We start from the raw sequence: 23,516 nt of genomic DNA, 5'->3' as shown, positions 1-23,516 counted from the left end.
GCACTTTTCAAACCTTAAGTACAGATGAACACACATACAGACCAGAAGATGCTCCCTCACACAAGGCTACAACCCATTGCAGTGTAGACTAAAGGCAAAAGCCAGTAAGAGCCTTAGAAATAAAGAGACTGCAAGGAGACTTATGAAAAGGGCAAATGGAAAATAACTCCAGAATTTTGAATTATCTCTTGCAGGGAAGGCAAGAACAGAGTCCAGTGAATGGAACGGAAACATATTGACAATAGCAAAAAAAGAAACAATTATGACACATTTTCATAAGAGATCCTGAGAATACATTGGCTCCCCCTTTTGCTTACTCAACAGAAAAAAAAGAGAGAAAGATGAGGTTGACATACCAAAATGCAAATGCTTGCATTTTGCTTCTCACTATTTTCTTTAAGCTTTTAAGGCTTTTGAAGCATTTTGTTTTTGTTTGTTTTAGTGTGGTTTAATTTTTTTGTTCTGTAGTTGTTTTTTGTTTGCTTTTAAGGGAAACATGCTAATAAGAAAGCCAAGAAAAATACTATAAAACTTTGAAGGCCTGGGGTTCTCAGTGCTATTCCAAAGGAATTGACATCTTAAGAGCAGAAGGGTTTGGCTTTCCCTGAAACACATACCTTGTTCATCTTTCTTTAATATAAAGTGAAGGTTTCTCAAAGAAAAAGAAGGAAAGGTTTTTTTCCCCTTTGGAAAGGGGACACTTAGAATTTCTATGGGGAGACCACATAACATTGTAGAAAGCACCCCATCATTCCTTGAAGCTGGCATCCTTTATCCTTCTTTTCTCACCCTTATCCCTAGAAAAAAACTGTGAATTTTTGTCACCATTTCCTCTCCTTTCATTATGATCTTATCACCCAATTTAAAGTGTTTACTTCAAAATAATTGTGCCAGTGATCTCAAATTTGCCAAATCTAATAGTCTTCTCTGCCCACATCCTATGTGCTCCTCCTACATATTACACTTTCTCCTCTGGGATTTTGGGACAGCATTCTCTTTGTTGTCCATTTCTACCTGTCTCTTTGCTCCTTGGCTGTCCATTTTACATCCCCTAATTAGACTCTTGGGCCCTCTTCTATTCCCTCTCATCAACTCTCATGGGTTTAATTATCATCTCTATGTAGATGACTCTTGGATTTATATATCCAGCCCTACTCTCTCCCCTGAGCTTCTGTTCCACATCACCTACTACTCATTGGACATTTCAAATTGGATCTCTCAGCAACATCTCAAACTTACAATGACCTCTAAACTTACTCCTCTTCCAAATTTTCCCCTTTCCTGACAAAAAACTACCTTAAACTTATAATTTTTGCCTTCTCATAGCCCTCTATCTATATATTATATACACATATATATGTAATTAGTTGTCAAGTCTTTTTTTTAATCTCCATCTCATCTCTCAGATTTGACTATTTTTGTTCATAGAGAGCCACACTAAGCCTTCATCACTCCTCACATAGCTATTACAGTGGCTTCCTAACTGACCTCTTCTCTGTCTCCACGGCAGTCTATCCTCTCTCTTGTTTCTAAAATAAAATATAAACTTCTCTGTAGCTTTTAAAGCCTTTCACAATGTGGCTACAGTTTTTCTCGCTAGTCTCATTATATGCTGCTTCCCCTCCTGTTTACTCTGCTAAATACATCTTCTTTCTGTTCCCCACACATAGCAATTTATAAATGTGTCTTTACATTGTCTGTCTCCCAGTCCTGGAACATACACTTTTCTCACCTCCAACTCATAGAATCCCCTCTTTTTTTTTCAAAACACAGTTAAAACACCATATTCTCTATGTAGCCTTTTCTGATCCCCTGTACTAGTGCCTTCCCTCCATATCTGTTTTATTCTCTTTAAATTTATACATCTTATTCTGATGGAAGTGGAAATCTTCAACATAAAGAAGATCCAACTCACTTCCAGTTGATCAATGATGGACAGAAATAACTATACCCAGAGAAGGAACACTGGGAAGCGAATGTAAATTGTTAGCACTAATATCTGTCTGCCCAGGTTGCATGTACCTTCGGATTCTAATGTTTATTGTGCAACAAGAAAATGATATTCACACACATGTATTGTACCTAGACTATATTGTAACACATGTAAAATGTATGGTATTGCCTGTCGTCGGGGGGAGGGAATAGAGGGAGGGGGGGCAATTTGGAAAAATGAATACAAGGGATAATATTATAAAATATATATATAATAAAAAAAAAATAAATAAATAAATAAATAAATAGGATTTTATTATTAAAAAAAAAAATAAAATAAATTTATACATCTATATATGTCCTTATTGTTTTCTCACTAGAATATAAGCTTTGTGAGAAAGAAAGATTATTTCATAGCCTCAGTGCCTAGAACATAGTCAATGCTTAAAAAAACATCTGCTATTGTTGTTGTGATGCTTGTAGGACATTTAGTTAGAAATATTCAGTAATCACAAGAACATTGTTAACATTTTTCAACTCTAAAATTCTGGGATATACTGTCATATGGAAGAAGGATTTTATTTGTTCTCTTTGTCAAGGGCAGAATTAGGAAGAAGGGCTGGGAGATTTAGGTTTGGTATCCTGATCATTAAAATCATCCAGAAGTGGAATGGTTGCCTCTGGAGGTGAGGACATTGTTAAATATCTTATTGGTTATGTTGGGGATGGGATGGGATTCTTGTTTTGATGTGGTTTGAGGTTAATGTTCTCTGTTGTCCCTTGCAACAGTGAAATTCCATGGCTCTGTGAAGTCATATGACTTTTGAAGGCTAGGTTTTGAATGACATTGGTAGTGAAGATAGAGGAAAGGAAATAGTCAAAAATGACTTCCCAATTTCTGTCTTGGGAGAATGGAAATGAGTTTTGAAGGGAACGTGATAAGTTCACATCTTTGTCATTTACTATACCAGCTATGATAGAAAGAAAAATTTGAAGCTGTCATAGCCAAGAAGCTTGGGAGTAAAAAGGGATAGTTATGTAGTGCTTTAAGATTCAATAAGTGTTTTAATACATTCTCTCATTTAATCTTTATAAATGCTTTGTGCACTAGGCTGTATAATTGTCTTAATTTTAGAGGTGAGGAAATTGAATGATGATTTCCCCAAAATTACTAGTAAGACTAATAAGAAGGGAAGCTTGAACTTGAACCTAGACCTTGTAAGTTCAAGACTTTCCACCATGCCACACAAACTTCTTTAAGGACTAAGAGTAGATTTAAGACTGGCTTGGCGATTATAGGTTAGGATGAGATTTTCCAGAAAAGGAAGTTTCTTGAAATCTTAAAGAGTCCCTTACAGGGAAGCGAGAGTCAAGAACATTTATTAAGTAATATGGTTGGCAGAGCATTTGTTAAGTGCTGGGGGAGATAAAAAGTTCAGATATGATATTCCTTTGCCCTTATGAAACTCCCAGTCAAATAGGGGAAATTCAACAAAGACCCTATATAACTGGGACTAGTTTGGGTAATGTGAACAGGACTCTAAGAGCTTCTGGACTCTGTCCAGATCGCCAGTCAAGGAGGCTCCTAATAGGGTGCAATAAAACTAATGCACTAAGTGCATCAGAAGAGTACAAAGTGGTTTGTAAAGATGCAGGTACTACCTTACTGAAAGGAAAGCTAGGTGGGAGGAGTTATTTGAGATGGATTTTAAAGATGACAAGGAATGAAATAGGTCAAAAGGAAGAAGGAAGATGTTCCAGACATAGGGCAAAGCACCAGGTAGAAAAACAATATAGGGGGTAGTTAGGTGGTGCAGTGGATAGAGCCCCAGCCTTGAATTCAGGAGGACCCGGGTTCAAATCTGGTCTCAGACATTTAACACTTCCTAGCTGTGTGACCCTGGGCAAGTCACTTAAACCTAATTGCCTCAGCAAAAAGAGGAGAGAGAGAGAGAGAGAGAGAGAGAGAGAGAGAGAGAGAGAGAGAGAGAGAGAGAGAGAGAAACAGTATAGAATCATAATACTAAGATTAGAATTAGAAGAACTCTTGGTGCTTATGTAGTTTACTCCCTTCACCGTCTTTATCCTCTTCTTCCCTCCCCCTTCACCCTCTTTATGAGTAAACGGAGATGCTGAGTGGATTAAGTGACTTATTGCTGCTCATACAGCTAAGGAAAGGCAGTTTAGACTCAAACCTAGTTTCTGATTCCAAATTCAGTTCAACTCTTCCAACTCTGTATTGGAGCACTGGATGGTAGTGTGGTTTGATTATAGCAAAAATACATGCCAAGGAATAGTATGAAAGGAGCCTTATAGGTATCAAGGAAAATTATAGAGGAACTTGAATGATGGGCAAAAAGAATTTGAACTTTACTCAGTGGGGAATAGGGGAGCCATTGCAGATTTTTTTGAGTAGAGGATGGCGTTGTGAGATTTATGCACAAGGAGGAGGGTGCTGGTAGCAGCATGAAGGATAAACTAGGTTCCATCAGAGGCTCAGGGGTATATAGATTTCCAGACATGGAGATGAAGATGTAATGTAGCAGGGTGGGAGGGGAGAGGGGAAATGCAGAACTTGTACTTTTCCAGGGATGGAAACAGATTGAACAGCAGGAATGGTGATTTGAGTTCTGGGAAGCGCTGCCCGGTAGTCCACGTGTAAGGAAGCCAGGAGACCAGCTGGGGAGCACTTTCTACTCTGTCTATTGGGAGAGGAATATGAGACCGTTAGCCCACAACCCTGAAGCAGCTTGCTTTTCACTCTGTTTGTTCATTTCAGAGCCTGAATCTCAGAGCTATAAATCTTCAGCCTGAGAAACATGGATTTTCTGTTGTATGATTAATGAAAAAAAAATTGAGATGGCAGGGTAAGAACTGACCATATTGTAGAAGGGAGGGATTGGGGGGAGAGAATTGAAAACATCACCAGCCAAACTTCTGCTGCTTGTGAGCCAACCTGGAGTGCCACCTGGTGGCTCCTGAAAGGATAGCACCCTGCTCCTCAAGTCCACTATGATGAGCTAAGATAAGGTCTCTCAACTCTAACCAAATCTAGTCAATTCTGCCTCCATTTTCACAGATATAACCCTAATTTAAGACCTTTTCACTTCCTGCTTGAACTATTGCAGTCACCCCTTTATTGGTCTTATTGGCTCCAGTCTCTCTCATTCAGTTGGGTTTCACAGAGCTACCAAAGGTATATTCCTAGAAAAAGGTGTAATCTTGGAATTATTCCCTTCTTCTTCCTTCTTCCTCCTTCTCCCCCTCACTTGCATCTGCCTTCCTCTTCCTCCTCTTCTTCCTCCCCTTCTTCCTCTTCCCCCTTCCCCTTCCAACAAAAACAGTCCTAGGACAAGTAGCTATCTTGTAGTTTTATTCTTTTGTATTTGTACCCTCAGATATTCAAGTGAATTTCTACTCATCAATTCAGGAATTCTTTTCAGCAATACAAACTGAAACCTATTCTCTATGATCCCCAAAAGTCAACCTAGTGTTCTAGAAGCCTTCCTCAACTACCCCACTCCCATCCCCATATTTCAAGATGGTGGATGACTCTGGCTCTCCGTCTATCCATCATCTTTCACTCTTACCACATGGGCAGTCCACTTTCTTTTCCTGTCATATTCTTTGTCAATGCTGTCCCCTTACTCCTAGAATATTGAATAGATAGATAAAATAATTGGGTTTTTTATAGTTGAATAAAAGTATTAGGATGTAAATCTGTCCATTATAGGCTGTTTGAAACCATTATTAGTATGATTGCAAATGCAGAGAAGAGAAGGGAGGATCACATTGTGCCTCCTTCTGTTGATCTTCTTTGATATCTCCTTTGCTGTATTTTGGAAACTTTTGATTCCATGTACCTTGGAGATTATGAGTATTTGGTATGGTGAAATCTATGAAAAAACCTTGTTAAGTTTTTATGAATCATGTTTATATCCGGGGGATTGGGGGAATAGTTTGGTCTGTTGTTATTCTTTCTTGATTCTCAAAGAGCACCAATAACATCATGATGTTTTTACTTGTGAGCGATTTAAGTGAGGCAAAGTTGTCAGCCTCCCTCTCTTGTCCAGAGTCATTGTCCAAGACAACTGGTGATGGTCCAGGATCAACACTTTGGTCTATGACGATGCTTTAGGTCCAAGGTAATTTATTGGTTGCATTCTCAAAGATATTTTGAGGTTTGTATTTATAGTGTTAGCATTTGTTGTCTGTTAGTTCATCAAGGATAGCAATCTTCTGATGTATAATTCTAGCCACAATTCTAGGTCATATCTTGCTAGGTTGCTGTTAAAAATCTTTACAGTCCCTGATGATGGGGTGCACAATTTCTACCATTTGCTTGCAAACTTTACAGGTCACTAAGTCTGGTTATTCAGGGTGACCCTTCTGCAGTTTCTAAGAGCTATGACTGGTACTGTATTGCCATCAAAAGCCTCACAATTTCCAAAGGCAAATCTACATGTTTCAATATCCTTTTGTTCTTTCAAATTATTGTTACAAAAGGAATGAAAGTATCACTTAATAGGCCTTTTGTTTACTGCTGTTCCTAAATTGCCCCAGTTTGGGAGATAAGCAAGTGAATCAATTCCAAAGGCTTTCTTATCTAGCCACTGGCCCAATTTGCCCTTTTTCTGAGATCAGCTCTTGAAATAATCTCCATATCTGGGTAAACTTGGTCTGTTCATTTTCTCCCAACTGTATCTTACCTCTTCCCACCTACATGTTTTTGGTCACACTGTTCCTAATAACTGAAATCCTTCTTTCTTCTGTTAAAATCCTACCTGTCCTTTGAAGAACAGTTTTAAGTGTCTTGACTATGAAACAATTCCTTGTCCACAATGGTCCCTCCCTCCTCTGAACTCCATTAGCTCTTAATAACTGTCCTTAATCACTTGATACTTTTTATATCTCATTGTATTAACTATCATTCTGTGTATATGGATAAAAAGAAACTATTAAAATACCAAAAGGAAGGCCAATGGAGGGATAGCACAGGATGAGTTTTGCAAATACAGCAGTCTACTCCAGTGGAAGGATCATAGATCTCCTGAAGTATTGGAAACACCTTTTATCCCTCCATTTAAATTGTAAGTTCCTATAAGTTAAGGACTGTCTTTATAAATATACTTCACGATATCTAGTATCTGAAGATGGAACTCAAGAAATTACTTGTTGGTAGATTGATGAGTCAGGGTTAGTCATCTCATGGCCTTTAAAGCTACTCCTTAAACCTGATCCTTTAGAGCAGGAGTTATTAGTCTGGGGTCCACAGGTCCCCAAAGGGCCTATGAATATGTATGAAGGAAAAGTTATATTTGAGTGAATTTCTAAAATTTAGTACTTTCTCCAGTTATGAGTTAAAAAAAGAAAAAACCAAAAACATTTTTCTGGTTTCACCAGACTGCTAAAGGTGTCCATGACAAAAAAAAGTTAAGAATCCCTTGTATAATGGGTGAATCAAAAGAGATATGGGGAAAAGTGTTGGGCTTAACGTGGAGTAAAGCCAGGGTGTAGAACAATATCACCTTGAGTCTGAGATTCTGATTACTTTGTGAGCACCCTTTAACTTGTCTCTTCTTTGCTTTTTGGCAAAAACACATAGATAGTGAGATAAATGTAACTTGGACTTCTCATTGTACATACACTATACAACTTTTTTCTTTTTTTTTTTTCCCTTCACAAGTGGCAGTTAAGTAGGCTGTTAAAAAAAAATAATAACTCCTTTCTAGCAATGTGTTAGGAGAAGCTTTTATTGTTCTTCCCTGTGCTGACCCTATGCTATGCCTGACTATAGCTATAATCTTACATTCATATCCAGGCCCCTCACTGTAAGAGAATGGTTTTGATCAGCCCTAGAGGAAACTAATCTAATTTAGACCATTAAGAGGGACACTAAAAAAAAAAAAAAAAAAAAAAAAAACCACTAAAAAGCATCCTGGTGAGTTTATTCCTTGAGGAAAGATTTGAGGAAGTGGAAGGCTGTTTTGCTTGTAGAAGTCATGGAGAACATGGTTGTCATCTTCAGATAGCTGAAGGTCAACTATAGAAATGGGGTAGATTTATTCTGTGTGATTTAAGAAGGGAAAGGTCAAGAATAGAGACCCAAATTGTGATTTCCTTGCTCTGGAAGCTACCAGAGCAGGAAATCCCCTCTACTATTACAAATCATTACTTTCTCTGCAACTTTTAGTCATAGAGAATTGATGGGGGGTACTGAGGGATGAAGTAATTTGTTCAGGATCATATAGTATGTGAAGCAGCCTAATCTTTCTCGGTATGAGACCAGCTCCATATCTATTTTCAACCAAAACTAGATTGAAATCATGGAGGAGAGGAACAGATTTTTATTTATTTATTTATTTATTTATTTTTGTGCAATGTGACTGGCAATTGAATAGGCTACCTTATTAAGATTTTGGCATAGTGAGGTAGGAAGGGACCAAGTTTGGTCATTTATACTTGTAAGTTACCCTGGCCAACTCTATCCTTGTTGGGTTTATGTCCAGCTAGTATTTAACCTGGGAAAGGCAGTGCTTAACTACTGCTTGTGCATTGAATTCTAGGCCTGTGTTGTTGATCAAGTTCAGATTAAAGAAAAATCAGATATTACTCCCATTGTAGTGAGGTTGCTCATTTGTGATCCCTTTGGATTAGCTAGATATTTTCCTTTATTTCTATCTTGTGTTTCCTGCTGCTGTAGTTTCAATTCTAGAGAAACATCATTTTCCCAGGTTTATCTTTGTGACAGTGTCTGGTTGTTGTTAAACACCTCAAGATCAGGGTACAATTGCCTCTGTTCAAGAAATTGCTCTGTGATGACAAATCTGTGTCTTAGACACAGCAGGATCTGTCAGTGACTAGCCTCTATCAAGTAAGCTCCCTCACCCTGGAGGTCTCTATGTTGAAAATAAATGATTACTTCTCTGGTATATTGTAGAGGGAATTTTGTTTGGAGGTAGGGTGGACTATGTGGCCTCATGTGCATTCTGACTCTGAGATTCTATGAAATGGAAATATAGCAATTCCCTTTAGGATAAAATTAGTAGGCATGACAGCCTCAAGAAAACATTTCAGGGGAATCAGTTTTGCAGGCTTTCCTGGTTTAGTTAGATTAATTGTCACTGCATTGATTGAATATCCTGCCTAGAGCATCAGCTAGCTACCAGAGTTATCCAGGAATGAGTCTTTGCCTCCCAGCTCTGTACCTTACTTTAGCTCTTCTCTGTCTAGTCTCTTAAGTTCATTTATTTATTTTTTTTTTTTTGCTGAGGTAATTGGGGTTAAGTAACTTGCCCAGGGCCACACAGGAAGTGTTAAGTGTCTGAGAGCAGATTTGAACTCAGGTCCTCCTGACTTCAGGGCTGGTGCTCTATCCACTGCGCCACCTAGCTGCCCCTCTTAAGTTTATTTTTAATATTTTTTCCTGGACTATTATCCCCATAAGTATAATGCGATTATCTCATATCATAAATTAGGCAAAAGAAAGTTTGGTGCAAGAGAAGCTTAGGTGATTTATCATCTATTAAACCATGGATGATTTGGATTTGGGGCATTTCAAGTACAATCTAAGGGTTTTAAATATTTAGTGGGTAGTATGGTAATAAGAAACATACTGGACTTGGAACTAATGGATTCAAGTTAAAATCCAAGTGGTACAATTGTGTAAGCGACTTCCCTCATCTATAAAATGGGGATGATAATGCTGACACCAACCCACCTCACAGGGTTGTTATGAGGAAAGTGCTTTGTAAGTTTTAAAATGCCACAGAAAGGCAAAATGCTATTTGTTAGCTTTATAAATTTATCCTTGTTCTGCCTTATTTCCTTGGGCTGTAATAAAGATGCAGTAGTCAAAAACTGTCTAAGGGTAGTAGATTTTTGCTTCAAGTTCTAGAGACCAGTAACCACAGAACTAGTGCCTTGTGGTGGAAGGGAATGGTGACAATCCTTATTTATTTACTTATTTTGTACACAAGGAGAATCTGATGCCCATTTATCACATAAATTGCTAATCCATTACAGTTGGTACAAGATGAGCTTTTCTATGCTCTTTTTTAGATGATTAATAATATTTTACTTTACAGATACATTTAAAGATGGTTTTCAACATTCATTTTTGTAAGACTTTGTGTTCATATTTTTTCCCTCCTTCCCTTATCTCTTTCCTCCCCAAGATAGGAAACAAACTGAAATAAGTTAAATATGTGCATTTCTTTTAAATATATTTTTGCAGTCTTTATTTTTTTATGTACCTAATAGTATCTTTCTTTTTCTTTTTCTCTTCCCAGTTGTGTGGCTGTGGACTGTTAGGGGTGGGCATCTGGCTCTCTGTCTCCCAGGGAAACTTTGCCACCTTTTCCCCCAGTTTCCCCTCACTGTCAGCAGCCAACTTGGTTATTGCTATTGGCACTATCGTCATGGTGACCGGCTTTCTGGGCTGCCTAGGAGCCATCAAGGAAAACAAGTGTCTCCTTCTCAGTGTAAGTATGTTTCCCCCTTTTTCTTCCCAATTCTTTGCTTCCTAATTGTGTGTGTGTGTGTATGTATATACATACATTTTATATGGGTATGTATTTATATATCTATCTGTCTTTCTATCTATGTCTGTCTGTCTATCTATCTATCTGTGGTTTATTTCTGATTCCAAGACAGGTACTTCTGAAATGTTGTATCCTGTTCACTCTCTTATCTTTTCCTGGATTGATTAGTGATTTCCATTTATATCAACATCTCTAAATTGATTTCTGTCTCAGGTCCCTATCTCTTGTTCATACCTCCAGTTCCCCCATATTGTCAGGATCTTCCCTAGCATTAGGGAGTGCCATTCTCCCTTCAGGAATTCTGCCTCATGCTGGCTCCCCTGACTTTTTTGCATTGTGAGCCCCATTTTTGTTTTTGAACCCAGAAATCATGTGGCAACTCTTCTTCCTTTTCTAGTTTTTCATAGTCCTGTTGGTCATCCTCCTGGCAGAGCTGATCTTACTCATCCTGTTTTTTGTCTACATGGACAAGGTGAGCTGGGGAGATGGGAATGCGGTAGGTCGGGTTTCTGTTTACCTGTCCAAAGAGCCTTTAAAAAAACCAAACAATGAGGGTCCTTTAAAATGAAAGTGTTAGAATTGGGAGAACCTCTAGAAGTCTAAGCTAAATCCTTCATTTCTAGAAGAGGAAACTGATGCTTCTCAAATGTGGCTAGGAACAGTCCACACTGCATTTGGAATCAGTTTGTCAGCTTAAATCCTGACTTTTCCATCTTTCTACCTGTGGGACTCTGGGGAAGCTACTTTACCCTTTACGACACAGATCTGTCTTATGATACAGACACAGATCTGTCAAATGAGAAGGTTGGGCTAGATGATATCTGAGATATTTTTCCTGTCCACATTCTTAAATCACATAGAAAATGTGTGACTAGGTCTGCACCCAGCATCATGCCTTCCTACTTTAATGTTCTCTGATGCTATTCTTGTGATGTTCAATTGTGGTCTCTTCCCTGTCTCCCATAGGTGAATGATAATGCCAAGAAGGATCTGAAAGAAGGGCTGCTCCTGTATAACACGGAGAATAATGTGGGACTGAAGAATGCCTGGAACATCATTCAAGCTGAGGTAATGCCAGAAGTGCAGTGAGCAGTGAAGCTAGAAAGTCTGGGCGGGAGGGTTACCCTGGGGAGGCAAGACATTTGTATTACAGTTTGGGAAGCAAATGGTGCCTTCTGCATTTTAACAGGAAAATTGTCCTTGGGCATACTATCCAAGAGCCTGCTTTGTGGAGGCAGTCCCTGCCTGGATTAGGGAATCTGCAAGTGTAACCAGAATTGAGGAACTAAAGAGCAGGGATTGCTGGCATCAGAGCTTGACTAAGCTACAAGCAGACTGTATAGAAGTGTAAAAGGAGGTCCCAATGGATAATCTTTGCTGATAAGATGGTCAGGATGGCATCAGGACCCCAGATAGTCCAAATGGAAAGCTTAACCTTTATTTTCAGAGTTTTTGAAGAGTCAAGATGTGAAAAAGATCATTTATTTAGCTTGATTTGAGATATTGGTGGAGAAAGAGTGGAGGAAAGTTATAGAGTGGCAAATTTTGCTTCAATTTTAGGATAAACTTCCTAAAAAGAGGAGTATGTAAGACTGGAGGGGGTTGGATTTATGGACTCACTAGAGCACATCACAGAGAGGATAGGAATGGCTCCCAGTTCAGAGACTCTGTGATTTTATTCTAAGGGATTTTTATGTTTTTAAAATGCGCATATGATGGGATTTATACATACAGTAAATTTGCCATCCTTATTATATTGGTCTTTGAATAAGAAGGCCAACAATCTTTGGCACTCCCTGGGCATGCTCAGTTTCAGATAGCCCTGGAAAAATGTGGAGAACTGGCAAGGGGAAATCAACCAAGTATTGCAAATTTGCTTCCATTTAATTCACAAAGTACATTATGTGCACACAAAAATCAAAGAAGAAATTACACCAAAAGAGAGAGAACCTCTTCCATTTCTTCTCTAGGTCAGGCTTTAAGGATCTTTCTATCAACATTTCCTCCAATATTGAAGTCCCCTGAGGGACATGATTAATTTTGTCCTTTTCCTAGAAAAGAGATCAGGGAGATCACTTCACATTTATTAGATGGGGCAAACTGGGATCTGGAAAGGGGGAAGAAGTGGCAGTTTGTTGTGCCCAGGGACTGACTTCTATGCCCATCTGTTGGTGGTAGACAAGCTCTTCTAACTTCCCTGTCCCTCCCTCACCTCCTGATAGATGCGATGCTGTGGGGTTACTGACTTCACAGACTGGTTTCCTGTGCTGGGAGAGAATACAGTTCCTGACCGTTGTTGCATGGAGAATTCCCAGGATTGTGGGCGAAACTCTACCACCCTTGTTTGGAAAACAGTAAGGATTAGAAATCAAAACTTCCTTAAATTTCACTTCCAGATTAAAACTTCCAGAAACCAGTGGGTACATCTAGGTCAGATCTGAATAGTAAGGGAAGACTAGGGCATTAAGGTGAGAAGAAAGTAAGTGTCCAGTCTCATTTGGCTTCATGTTCCCTTTTGCAACCCATATGAGGCTGCGATCAGGTTCAGGTGAGTAGAGAGCAGAACTTGTGTGTGTGGCTTGGAGTTAGAAGAGTAAGACTCAACACCCAATGAAATAAAATTGTACAAGAAAGTTTGAGAAAAAAAAGTCGAGGTTGCGCATGGCTAAGTAGAATATGATAGTCCTAAATGTGAAACTTTGTAGTAAAAATAATTCTCATCTGGATTTTCATTCCCATTGCTTCCACCTACTAAACTAGGGGTTCTCAAATACAGCCTGCGGGCCAGATGCCCCTGCTGAGGATGTTTATGCGGCCCGCCGGGTTATGGCAAATGGGCTGAGGGGGGAGACAGAGGGTGAGCTTTTGTTTTACTATAATCCGGCCTTCAACAGTCTGAGGGACAGGGAATTGACCCCTATTTAAAAAGTTTGAGGACCACTGTACTAAACTGTAGATAGCCACTCCATCTCTCTGATCTCACTTTCCTTGTCTATAAACTAGATAATTTGTGAGGTCCTTTCCAGCAATAGCATCCTAGGATTTTGTTCTCGGAGCAAGGTGGGAGTAGAAGTAGAGACTGTGGGAGACACCAAAAGAAGCAGAGTGAAGGGATGGGGGAAAGTTATCCAGCAGCAGAGAGCTGAGGAGTAGACTTATGCCCAGCTGCCAACTGATGACTCCATCGTACCTCTCTCCTTAGGGCTGTTATGAGAAGGTAAAGACATGGTTTGATGACAACAAGCACGTTTTGGGCACAGTGGGGATGTGCATTCTCATCATGCAGGTATGTTATTTCATCCAAGCAAAGTAGACTTAGGGGATATTAGCTATCTTTTCTTCCATTTATTTTAGAATATTAATTTTTAAACTTTAACATCTAAAAAAATAAAAACATCTGTATTTCAGACACATGTTAACAGATAGCATTGGTGCCTGTGTGATCCTAGCAGAAAGCTTAGATCTGAATGATTATTACTGAGGAAGAAAATCATGATGATGGTGATAGTAGTGACAGTGACAATGGCATATTTACCTCAACACTTCACAGTAAGACATGAAATTACTAATAAAAAGTTTGATCAGCTTTCTCTTTGATGCAAACCTGATCCCATCATTCTTAACAAAAGCCATTATCAAAAGATGAGAACATCAGCGACCCCTCCAATTACATGTTTATGTACTTTATACAAAGCTTTCACAGTTTGTATCTCTCAAAAAAATCTATAAACACTTTCAGAAAATCAATATCTTGATTCAGGAGCAAAAAAAGTTGTGCCAAAAAGTCTCAAGGGTATAAAGAGCAACTCATTATCAATTCAGTGATTATTGAACAAGACATTTGAAAGTGCCATAAAATTTTTATCCCTTTTATTGATTATCACAGAGCCTTTGACTCAGTTCCACACTCATGACACTTAGTCATGTGTACTGCAAATAAATGAAATTGACAGGAGTGAAAATGCTAAATTTTTCTCTGTTTAAAACATGCTACTATTAATATAAAAGGTGGCATTTTATCAAGAGTTTATTAATATGAAATCCCTTATCATTATTGCTGAATAGAATGGAGTCTTGCTTTGAAGTCAAATAAAAAGTTAGACTAAAACTTAATATTAATCACTTGCCTAAATGTGGCTTTTCTGAAAAAACCCATTAAATGGATATTTGTTTTTGTGGAAACATTACCAGATGATATCAAAGTATCATTTGGACTCAACATATGCCAAACTCTTAATGTACATTAAGAAAGAACAGAGACTAAAGGTTTTGAATTTAAATCCAGAGATGAAACTGAAATACTTTCATATTTCTTAGTCTTCTACTAATGAGAATTGCTGAGGATGACTTTCAAGGAGAAAAGCATGAATGAGTTAAGAGACTGACTGGAATGTAGAGGGATGAAGTCAAAGCTTTATAGGAAGTTTGCATTTAGAACATTAATGCCTATACAATATCAGTCTTAACATACATTGTTAGCTTGGTAAAATGGATGACAGTGGATTTAGAAAATATCCCTTCAGGCTAAAGGCTGTAATGGAAATATTAACACTTCCTTGCCCAACAGGAGAAAAAGGATTGATATTCTCAGAGAACATGATAAACAGATTTTAAAATAGTTACAGAAACACTTTTGGAACAAATAGACATTAGTTCATAAAGCAGTAGTAAAAGCTGTCAACAAATATGTGCCATTGCATTTAACCAATGCAACGAAATGGTTAAGATACAAGAATAAAATCAAAAGTCACTTAATGAACAACATCCTTATAAATTAAACCAACATTGCATCATGAAAGACATTAAACTGCATCATGTCGTTTTGTCTAGAAATAGGCTTATGAAAGTGATCTAGGATCATGTCATTGACATAAAAAATTGTAGAAAGTCTAAGTTAATCAAAATTATAATATTTCTGATAACTACATATAATGTTCTGGTTCTGCTTGCATTGCTTGATCATTTTATATAAGTTTTCTCAGGTTTTTCTTACAGCACCATCATAATCAGTACTACAACTTTTGTTAGCCATTCTCCAAATATTGGGCATCTTTCGGTTTCAGTTCTTTGCTATCACAAAAAGAGCTGCTATAAATATTTTTGAACATATGGGCTTTTTCCTTTCTGATCTCTTGGGGTTCACATTTAATAATGGTATTGCTGGGTCAAAGTGTATATAGTTTTATAGCCCTTTGGGTATAGTTCCAAAATGTTCTCTAGGATGTTTGGACCAGTTCATAACTTTATCAGTAGTGCATTAGTATCCCTATTTTTCCCCATCCTTTCCACCATTTGTTATCTTCTTTTTCTGTCATATTAGCCAATCTGAAAAATTTTGAGGTGATACTTCACAGATATTTAATTTTAATTTCTCCAATCAGTAGCAATTTAGAGCAATTTTTCATATGACTATTGATAGCCTTGACTTTTTTTCTTCTGCTGTTTTATATCCTTTGAACATTTATTAATAAGGTAATTCCCTTATTTTATAAATTTAGCTCAGTTCTTAGACTTTTATCAGAAAAACTTGCTATGAAAATGTTTTTCCCCAATTTCCTTCTAATTTTGGCTGCATTGATTTTATTTGTGCAAGAGCTTTTTAATTTCATGTAATCAAAATTATCCATTTAATTCCCATGATCCTTTCTGTCTCTTATTTGGTCATAAATTCTTCCCTTATCTATAGATCTGACAGGTAGATTTTCCCACATTCCCCTAATTTGCTAATGATACTAACTTTCACATCTAAATCATATATTCATTTTGACCTTATATTGGTATAAGGCATGATAAGTTATGAACCTCGCTTCTCATGGGTGCTTCTAATCTCATCATCCTCTGTTTTTTGTCTTTTAGATTTTAGGCATGGCCTTCTCCATGACACTTTTCCAACATATCCATCGGACTGGTAAAAAATATGATGCCTAAGCCAACTGGCTGGGAGTGCCTCTACACCAGGGAAGACTTGTGCTTTCGTAGCCTCCTGAATGCCAGACTGCCATCCCTTCCTATGCGTAACCCAACCCTGTGCTGTCCAACAGATCGACGTCCCCACCTTTCCTGAATCATCCATAGACTTCTTTGTTGGGTGGGCAGGGTGGGTAAAGAGAAGGGGAAGGAAACGTCAGGAGGTGGGAAGTTGTGTGTGTGTGTTGGGGGTGGGGGGTGGGACTTTTCTGCATCCACATCTGTTTCTTTGCCAAAGAAGATGGAGGGATGGGGAGAGGACGAGGTAGAGTGATGGGAGATGCTAAAAGAGCAAACTCCAATATGACACTAATCCCTCCTTAGCTCTCTTTTACCTCCTGCCCTTCTTCTACGCACTGACACTTTGCCTGACCCAGAGGGGAAGGGGATGGAGAGGAGGAGGCAAACTCCAGTCCTTACTGGGGGTTTCTCTCTTTTCACCTCCTTGCCCCCTTTCAAGGGACACAGCCTCTTCTATATCTGCTTTTAACCACATCTCGCCCCCACCTCTGGTCCAGAGACCTGGAAGACTTAATGGGAGGGAGGGAGGGAGGGTCAGGAAGGCCCAATCATTTTAAGTAAGGGGCCCTAGGCAATGTTCTTTTTGAGGCATTTTGTACCCTATGATGTATCTTTTTTATCATTTTATTTTATCCTGATTTTGATCATTTGGGATCAGTATTCCCCAAATACCTTTAGGCTTAGCTTTCTGATCTATAACTTTTTACTATATTGATTTCTTTGATGTCTTGGTTTTTTGGTGGGGGGTAGTGATGGGTGGGAGGGCATCCATTTGGTTTTAATCTGGAAAAAACACTGTGCAACACTTGGGAGGACCTTGGTAAAGATGTACTAGACATTTTTTTTTTCAGTATAGAGAGGTGGGATTAGCTGGCTGTGCTGAGAAAGCTAGGACTTGGCTCAGTTCCTTCATCTTTGAGAGGGGCTAGACAGGAGGGTCCATGGCCCTCTCAAGGATTTTCCTTTGGGACTTAGAGTCTTTGGCTCCCAGTATTTTGGTTTTTGTGAAGTGAAACAAGTTCAGGGTCAAGGAAGAGGCAAAAAGATCTAGTACCAGTGCCAATGGAAGGCAGAAACAAAAAAGGGATGAGTTGGGTGGGACTGGGGATGGGTGGGGTGGGTAATAGGGAAGTTATAAGGGAGCTTGCAGTATTTCTTGCTAATCTCTTTACCAGGAATCTTGGCCTGAGCTAGAATTTATCTGCTGCTGTTTTTGTTATTGTTTTTGTGTTTGTGTTTGTCTTTTTTTTTTTTTTTTTTAAATCCTTCCCTCCCAACCATCTTTGGCATGGGAGACTCTCCCTTCACTCCTTTCGGTCATTCCCACATCAAATTCCCAAACTCCCCTTTTTACCCCCAAACATTCCTGTTAGAAATCTTGATCATATACCTCGGTAGTTCAGATGCTGCATTTCTCATATATTGCTGCTTTTCACAAAGGAAAGGACAGATGGAGGTATTAGAAGGGATCTCAAGGACAATTCCTTTACTTGACAAGTGAACACGAGGCCCAGACGGAATCAGAATTTGCTCCCCCAGGTAACAAGGCCCTTAATATACCTTTGGATCCCCAGATAGATGGCTGGATGAGTAAATCCCAGCAGGCTGTGGGATCATTCTATTGGAAGATAACCAGTGCTAACATTATCAGAAATCTGGTCTCCCTCCTTGGGTTGGTACAGTGGAGTGATAATCCTCCACCATAATCGTAAAATCCAAAATCCACTCCCTATCTCTTACCAAGGAGGAATTAATTCAAAATAAAACATGAAGGCAACCAATGTATATCCTTAAAAAAAACAAAACAAAAAAAAAAACAAAAAAAAAAACCTCAGAAGTGTAAAACCCAATTCATAGCATATACAAAGCTACGTAAATATGAGAAGGGGCTAGAGGAAAATTTATCCTCAACAAAACACAATCCTCCACTCCCCCAACCCCAACCCTTCTTTGTTGGTTCTAGTAACCAATCCGGAAGAAAGTCTGAGAATCCCACAGAAAACCTCCTATGATCTAGATTCCTTGTAGGCTCATACACAAGGGCCAGGTCAGTGATCTGCTTTCCATCTGTCTTTCCTTTTTTTATTACCTGAGAAATGACAGCACAACCAACAAATCCCTGACCATTGGTTTACTTTAAACGTCATAAAAATTGGGACCAGGAGTGCAAATGTTCTGGTTTGGCCAAAGCTTCCTTCCTTCCCTCTCCCCTTCCCTAATTTGCTTGCCAGAGTTAGTGGTGATGGGGTCTCTCAAAGGTGGAGTGTAGGAGTCGTTTCCTCTTTAGGACAAAATACCATGGCAATGATAAAAGATGCTGCTATTAGAGAGATAACTTCCTCACCATCAAACCCAAAATGGCAAGGTCTAATTCCTTTGTGTTTGTCTTTTAAACTTTTCTCTCTTTATTCCCTCCCCTCTCCACCTATCCCTTCCCTTCTCTATCTGTCCCTTCCCTTTTCTACCTGTTCCCTTCCCTTTTTCTCTCCCCTCTCCCTTTGTCCTTTCCCTTCTCCCCTTGTTCCTTCCCTTCTCTCTCTGTTCTCTGTTCCCTCCTATATCCTCCCCATTCCCTATCATACTCACCTAACCATCCATACTTTCCTTCATACCTCCATTTACTAGCTTTTTTGGCCTCCTTTTTTTTTTTTTTTTTTTTTCCTGGTAAGGAGTTTCTGCTTATCTATGTGAGCAACTCATCCAACCTTGTAAGAGATGATGCAGAAAAGAGACTTTGGTGAATGGTTTTTGATGCACAGAGTTGGATCTGGTGTATCTTAAGTTTTGGGCTTGGGATGGGTTTGGCTATACCTGTGTCAACACAATTTTAAATTTGTATTAACTTCAGCAGCAAGAATGCCTAGAGCAGTGGCAGCATTGTGCCTCCCTGTAAAACTTATTTTTTTCTCCATAGGCCTTTTCTGAGTTTTCAGCCACAGTCACTCCCTTCCCTTCTTTCCTGTCTGCTTTCTGCCTTTGATGTCTTTACCCTATTGAAGTCTCCCTAAGCATAGTTAGTTACTTAGCCACTTTCTGAGTCAACATTAGAGCAAATTCCCTTTGGATAGCTGTTCTCATTGCTTCTTCAAGCAGATAGGTTGCTCCATGCTGCCTACCCAACAGAACCACCTGACATTAGTGATATTCTGTTGAGCGTCATTCCATGGGACAGTTTGGAATGAATACCTAATTTCCTTTGTCAAAGATATGAGTTGACTCAGTTCTCATGGTGTCCTCTAGCATTGTCTCCATATTTTTCTTCCCTCCACCTCCAATAAATTAGTAAATTAATCAATAGTATTTGAGGAATAGGTGATTTCAGAAGGAATCAGAGTGAGTAAACTGAATATTACATGAAAACATTTCAGCTTTTTTTAAATTGTATCCCTCATACAGAGGAGAAGCAGGAAGTAGCTGAGTCAAATTTGAGTCAAAATTTCATAAAATAACAATTCACTTAGAAAACAAAAAGGTGAGACATAGTTGGGAGAAAAGACAAAAATGTAGGGACTTTTTTGAGCAGGGGTTCAGCAGCCACTAGGCTGCTAGGAGAGTCAGGATTCAGAGCCCCCTCCCCCTAGAACTACCCCCTCCATTCCTCAGGTGGGCTGCTGTCTTTTGAACAGTTGCCAGCCCCTAACCTAAAACACATTCTGCTTCACAGCTGGACTTTGACATCCAGTTCTGCAGCCTTTCTTTGCCTCATCTCGGACCTCTGAAGCACTAGTGGCTTAAAAAAAATTGATGTGTTTTCCCCTCTCTAGTCCCCTGACCACCCTTGGGTGGAGGTGCTAACATACAGGGACACAACAGCAGGAGAGGAAGTGATTTGTGTCCCTTGGCCTCCCCAAGTCCATCCTGTTTTTGCCTCTCATTCAGCCTCTTCCCCATCCCTTTAATCTCTTCCATCCATCACAAAGCAATATTCCTCAAGGTGAGGATCCCCAGCCTCCTTATCACCTCACTTCATCTTGCAGGACTTTTCTAAAGAGGCATTGGGTGATAAACGATTTTCACTTCCCACCCTCTCCAAACCCCCCCTAACCTTCCCATGGGGGCAGTAAGGGAAAATAGGTTTGTTGGTTTCTAATGCACTTTTCTGCTTGCAATGGTCTGTCTGTGCTTTTCCTCCTTCCTGCCCGGCTTTTGTTATTTAATGCCACATTTTTAGCATGTTTTTAAATAAAAATGGATCATTTGAGTCAAAAGTACAGCCCAGTGTGTTCCCCACATGGCTTGATATTTCTTGACCTCTCTCTCTGAGCACTAACAACCCTCCCATAGGTGGTGGTCCCTACTCTCGGGGGAATTTCCTTCTTTTGGGTACTCTGTATTTTCACTGAATTTAGACCAGCACATATATTATTGTAGAGTTTCTTTTTCACAAGAGAGGATCAAATCTAGCTGTTTTGGTGGGCCTGCGGAGTTCAAGCCAAGTAAGCTGAACTCCAGAGCAGTACAGGAGAACTTGGGTCATTCTTGGAGAATATGATGAGCACATTGGGATACACCGGGGCAGGACAGCCTTCCACACTGTAGGCTGGGCACTCTGCATGAAAAGCCTGGTCTTGTGGGGACATTTCAAAGGAAAGAGGCACTTTCTTGAGTTGTCAGTCTGTTATGGTCATGACTCCAGTGGTCATTTCTTCTGTGCAAACTTCTCAACATCCCTGGGAAGATGGGGCATGGTGTTTGGACTGCAGAGCAGTTGGGGTAGGGCCATAAGTGCCCTCTGGGGCACTGGGGAACTTTTTTAAGGACCTGTGTTTTTGAGACACAGGCAAACTTTCCAGCCACGCAAACCTAAACACCTCCCTATTTTACCTGGCAGTTTCATAGACTGCTATGGCCGAAAAATGTCACTTTTTGCTCAGCTTTTCAATGCTGAGCCTTTCTCCCCATTTAAGCAGGCTGGTCTCTGGACAACTGATCAGCAGTCTATTATGGGCCCATGCTGGGGGTCTTTACTTGCTAGGACCTGCCTGTGCTTCTGCTTTGCTAGTATAGCCTTTGAGAGCCTTGGATCACCTTCCACCGTGATGAAGTATTTCAAGATGTCACTGGAGGAGTAACAGGTAGTGATAAAAGCACCTACCAAAAAACCTCAGTTCTATCCTGCTGGAAGGATTCTGAAAGAGAAAAGGGGGTACTAGGTGGATAAGAATTCAGAGAGTCCTCTTAAGTTCTGTATGTTTTTTAAGGAGTATCCCTTAGATTCAGATTATATCATAGGGCAGGGACTTCTGCTGCCTGATGGCCAGAAGGGCAGTCCTCCAGATTGATTTCTTCCAGGCTCTTCATTCTGCTCCTGCATCTACCCTGGGGCTCCTATATGACCCTTGGTGCTCAGCTCTTTCTATGCAATACCTACCTGAGCCTTTGTACTGGGGATTTTGTATCAGCTTGACTTACAGAAATAAATAATCTTAAACAAAGAGATGTGTCTGTGCTCCCATTGTCTTTTCCGACCTCTGAGTTTTTTGGACAAAATATGCATCTCATATTCCTTGGAACGGGTCAGGAGTTTGGTGAGCACGTGCTCCCTCCCACATGGTAACACAAGCTATATTGTCTGGCTGTCTGTATATACACCCCTCCTTGAACTATAGCCTGTGCCCACTTTGTGTTAGGTGGGATTAGTTGATTAACACAAGGATTCAAGTTAAATGGCCTAGGGTGCTCTGCAATGGATATGTGATCTCATGGGCATGGGTACACCTCCACAGGTACAAGTCCCAGCACATCCATACTTTTTCAGCCCATGCATTTCCCCTGAGTCTTATGACATTTCATAAGGTGGTGCTTTGGTGATCCACCTGTTACTAGAGGCCATAAGGTGGTGTTTGATTCAGATCACTGCAAGTACTCTGAAGACAGGGAATTTCATTCTTTTCTATGTCCCTTATACATAGTAGGTGCTTAATGAATGCTATAGTTGAATAAGATAGGGGCAGGATTGTGTATGTTTAGAAAAGAATCGTGGGATGATTGAAAGTACTGCATAATATCATTAATAAACATTGACTCGAAAATTCTAAATAAAATCCTATCAAACAGACTTCAGGGATTTATTCAAGAAATCATTCATTATAATGAAGTGGGATCTACACCAAGGATTGTTTGACATTAGGAAAACAATCACCATAATCACATTAAAAACCAGAACACTCCAAACCACATTATCATTTCCATAGATGCAGAAAAAGTCTTTGACAATGTGTGAACACTCTTTTATGTTACAAACCCTACAAAATGTAGGCATGGATGGTCCTTTTTAAAATAGCATTTTTTCCCCAATTATATCACATGTAAAGATAGTTTTCAGTATTCATTTTTAAATAAGACTTTGAGTTTCAAATTTTTCTCCCTCCAGTCCCCAAGACAGCAAACAATCTAATGTAGGTTTTACATATGGAGTTTGGTTAAACGTATTTCCACATTAATCATGCTGTGAAAGAAGAAACAGAACAAAAGGGGAAAAAAACACATAAAAAGTGAAAATAGTATGCAGTCAGATTCCATAGTTCCGTCTCTGGATGTTGATAGCATTTTCTATCCTGAGTCTCCATGTCTTGGATCACACAGTGGTGGTGTTACTGCACAGTGTTCTCCTGGTTCTTCCCACTTTACTTGATATCAGTTCATTTAAATCTTTCTAAGTTTTTCAGAAATTTCAGGCTCATCATTTCTTATAGCACAGTAGTATTCCATTACATTCATATACCCACCCACAACATGTTCAGCCATTCTGCACTTGATGGGCATTCCCTCAGTTTCCATTTCTCTGCACAAATATATTTTTGCACATGTAGATATTTTTTCCTTTTTTAATGATCTCTGTGGGATTCTGCATGGTCCTTTTTTTTTTTTTTAAGTAACATAAAGCACCTATCTAAAAAAGCCAGCATCACATAATACTGGGACTACACCAGAACCTTTTCCAGTAAACACAGGAATGAAGCAAAGATGGCTCTTCTCACTATTATTTTATATGGTTCTGGAAATGTTAGTAACAATGATGAGACAAGAGAAATTAAAGAAATAAAGATCAGT

General features: G+C 39.3%; 1 protein-coding gene across 5 annotated transcripts in view; it reads left to right on the top strand.

Moving 5' to 3' along the window:
• The window catches only part of TSPAN9 (tetraspanin 9), a 243,067-nt gene extending 221,169 nt beyond the window's left edge, over positions 1-21,898 (top strand). For all 5 annotated transcript variants that reach the window (XM_074269262.1, XM_074269263.1, XM_074269260.1 and 2 more), the window contains 6 exons: positions 10,224-10,415; positions 10,873-10,947; positions 11,442-11,543; positions 12,698-12,829; positions 13,678-13,761; positions 16,332-21,898. In XM_074269262.1, the coding sequence (XP_074125363.1) occupies positions 10,224-10,415; positions 10,873-10,947; positions 11,442-11,543; positions 12,698-12,829; positions 13,678-13,761; positions 16,332-16,403 (657 nt within the window). In that variant the 3' untranslated portion in view covers positions 16,404-21,898. The remainder of the gene's footprint in view (positions 1-10,223; positions 10,416-10,872; positions 10,948-11,441; positions 11,544-12,697; positions 12,830-13,677; positions 13,762-16,331) is intronic.
• Positions 21,899-23,516: the final 1,618 nt, after the last annotated feature.

The sequence above is a fragment of the Sminthopsis crassicaudata genome, chromosome 5, assembly GCF_048593235.1.
Source record: "Sminthopsis crassicaudata isolate SCR6 chromosome 5, ASM4859323v1, whole genome shotgun sequence".
In the NCBI taxonomy this organism is placed as follows: Eukaryota; Metazoa; Chordata; class Mammalia; order Dasyuromorphia; family Dasyuridae; genus Sminthopsis; species Sminthopsis crassicaudata.
This window is presented reverse-complemented; position numbering and strand designations above follow the sequence as displayed.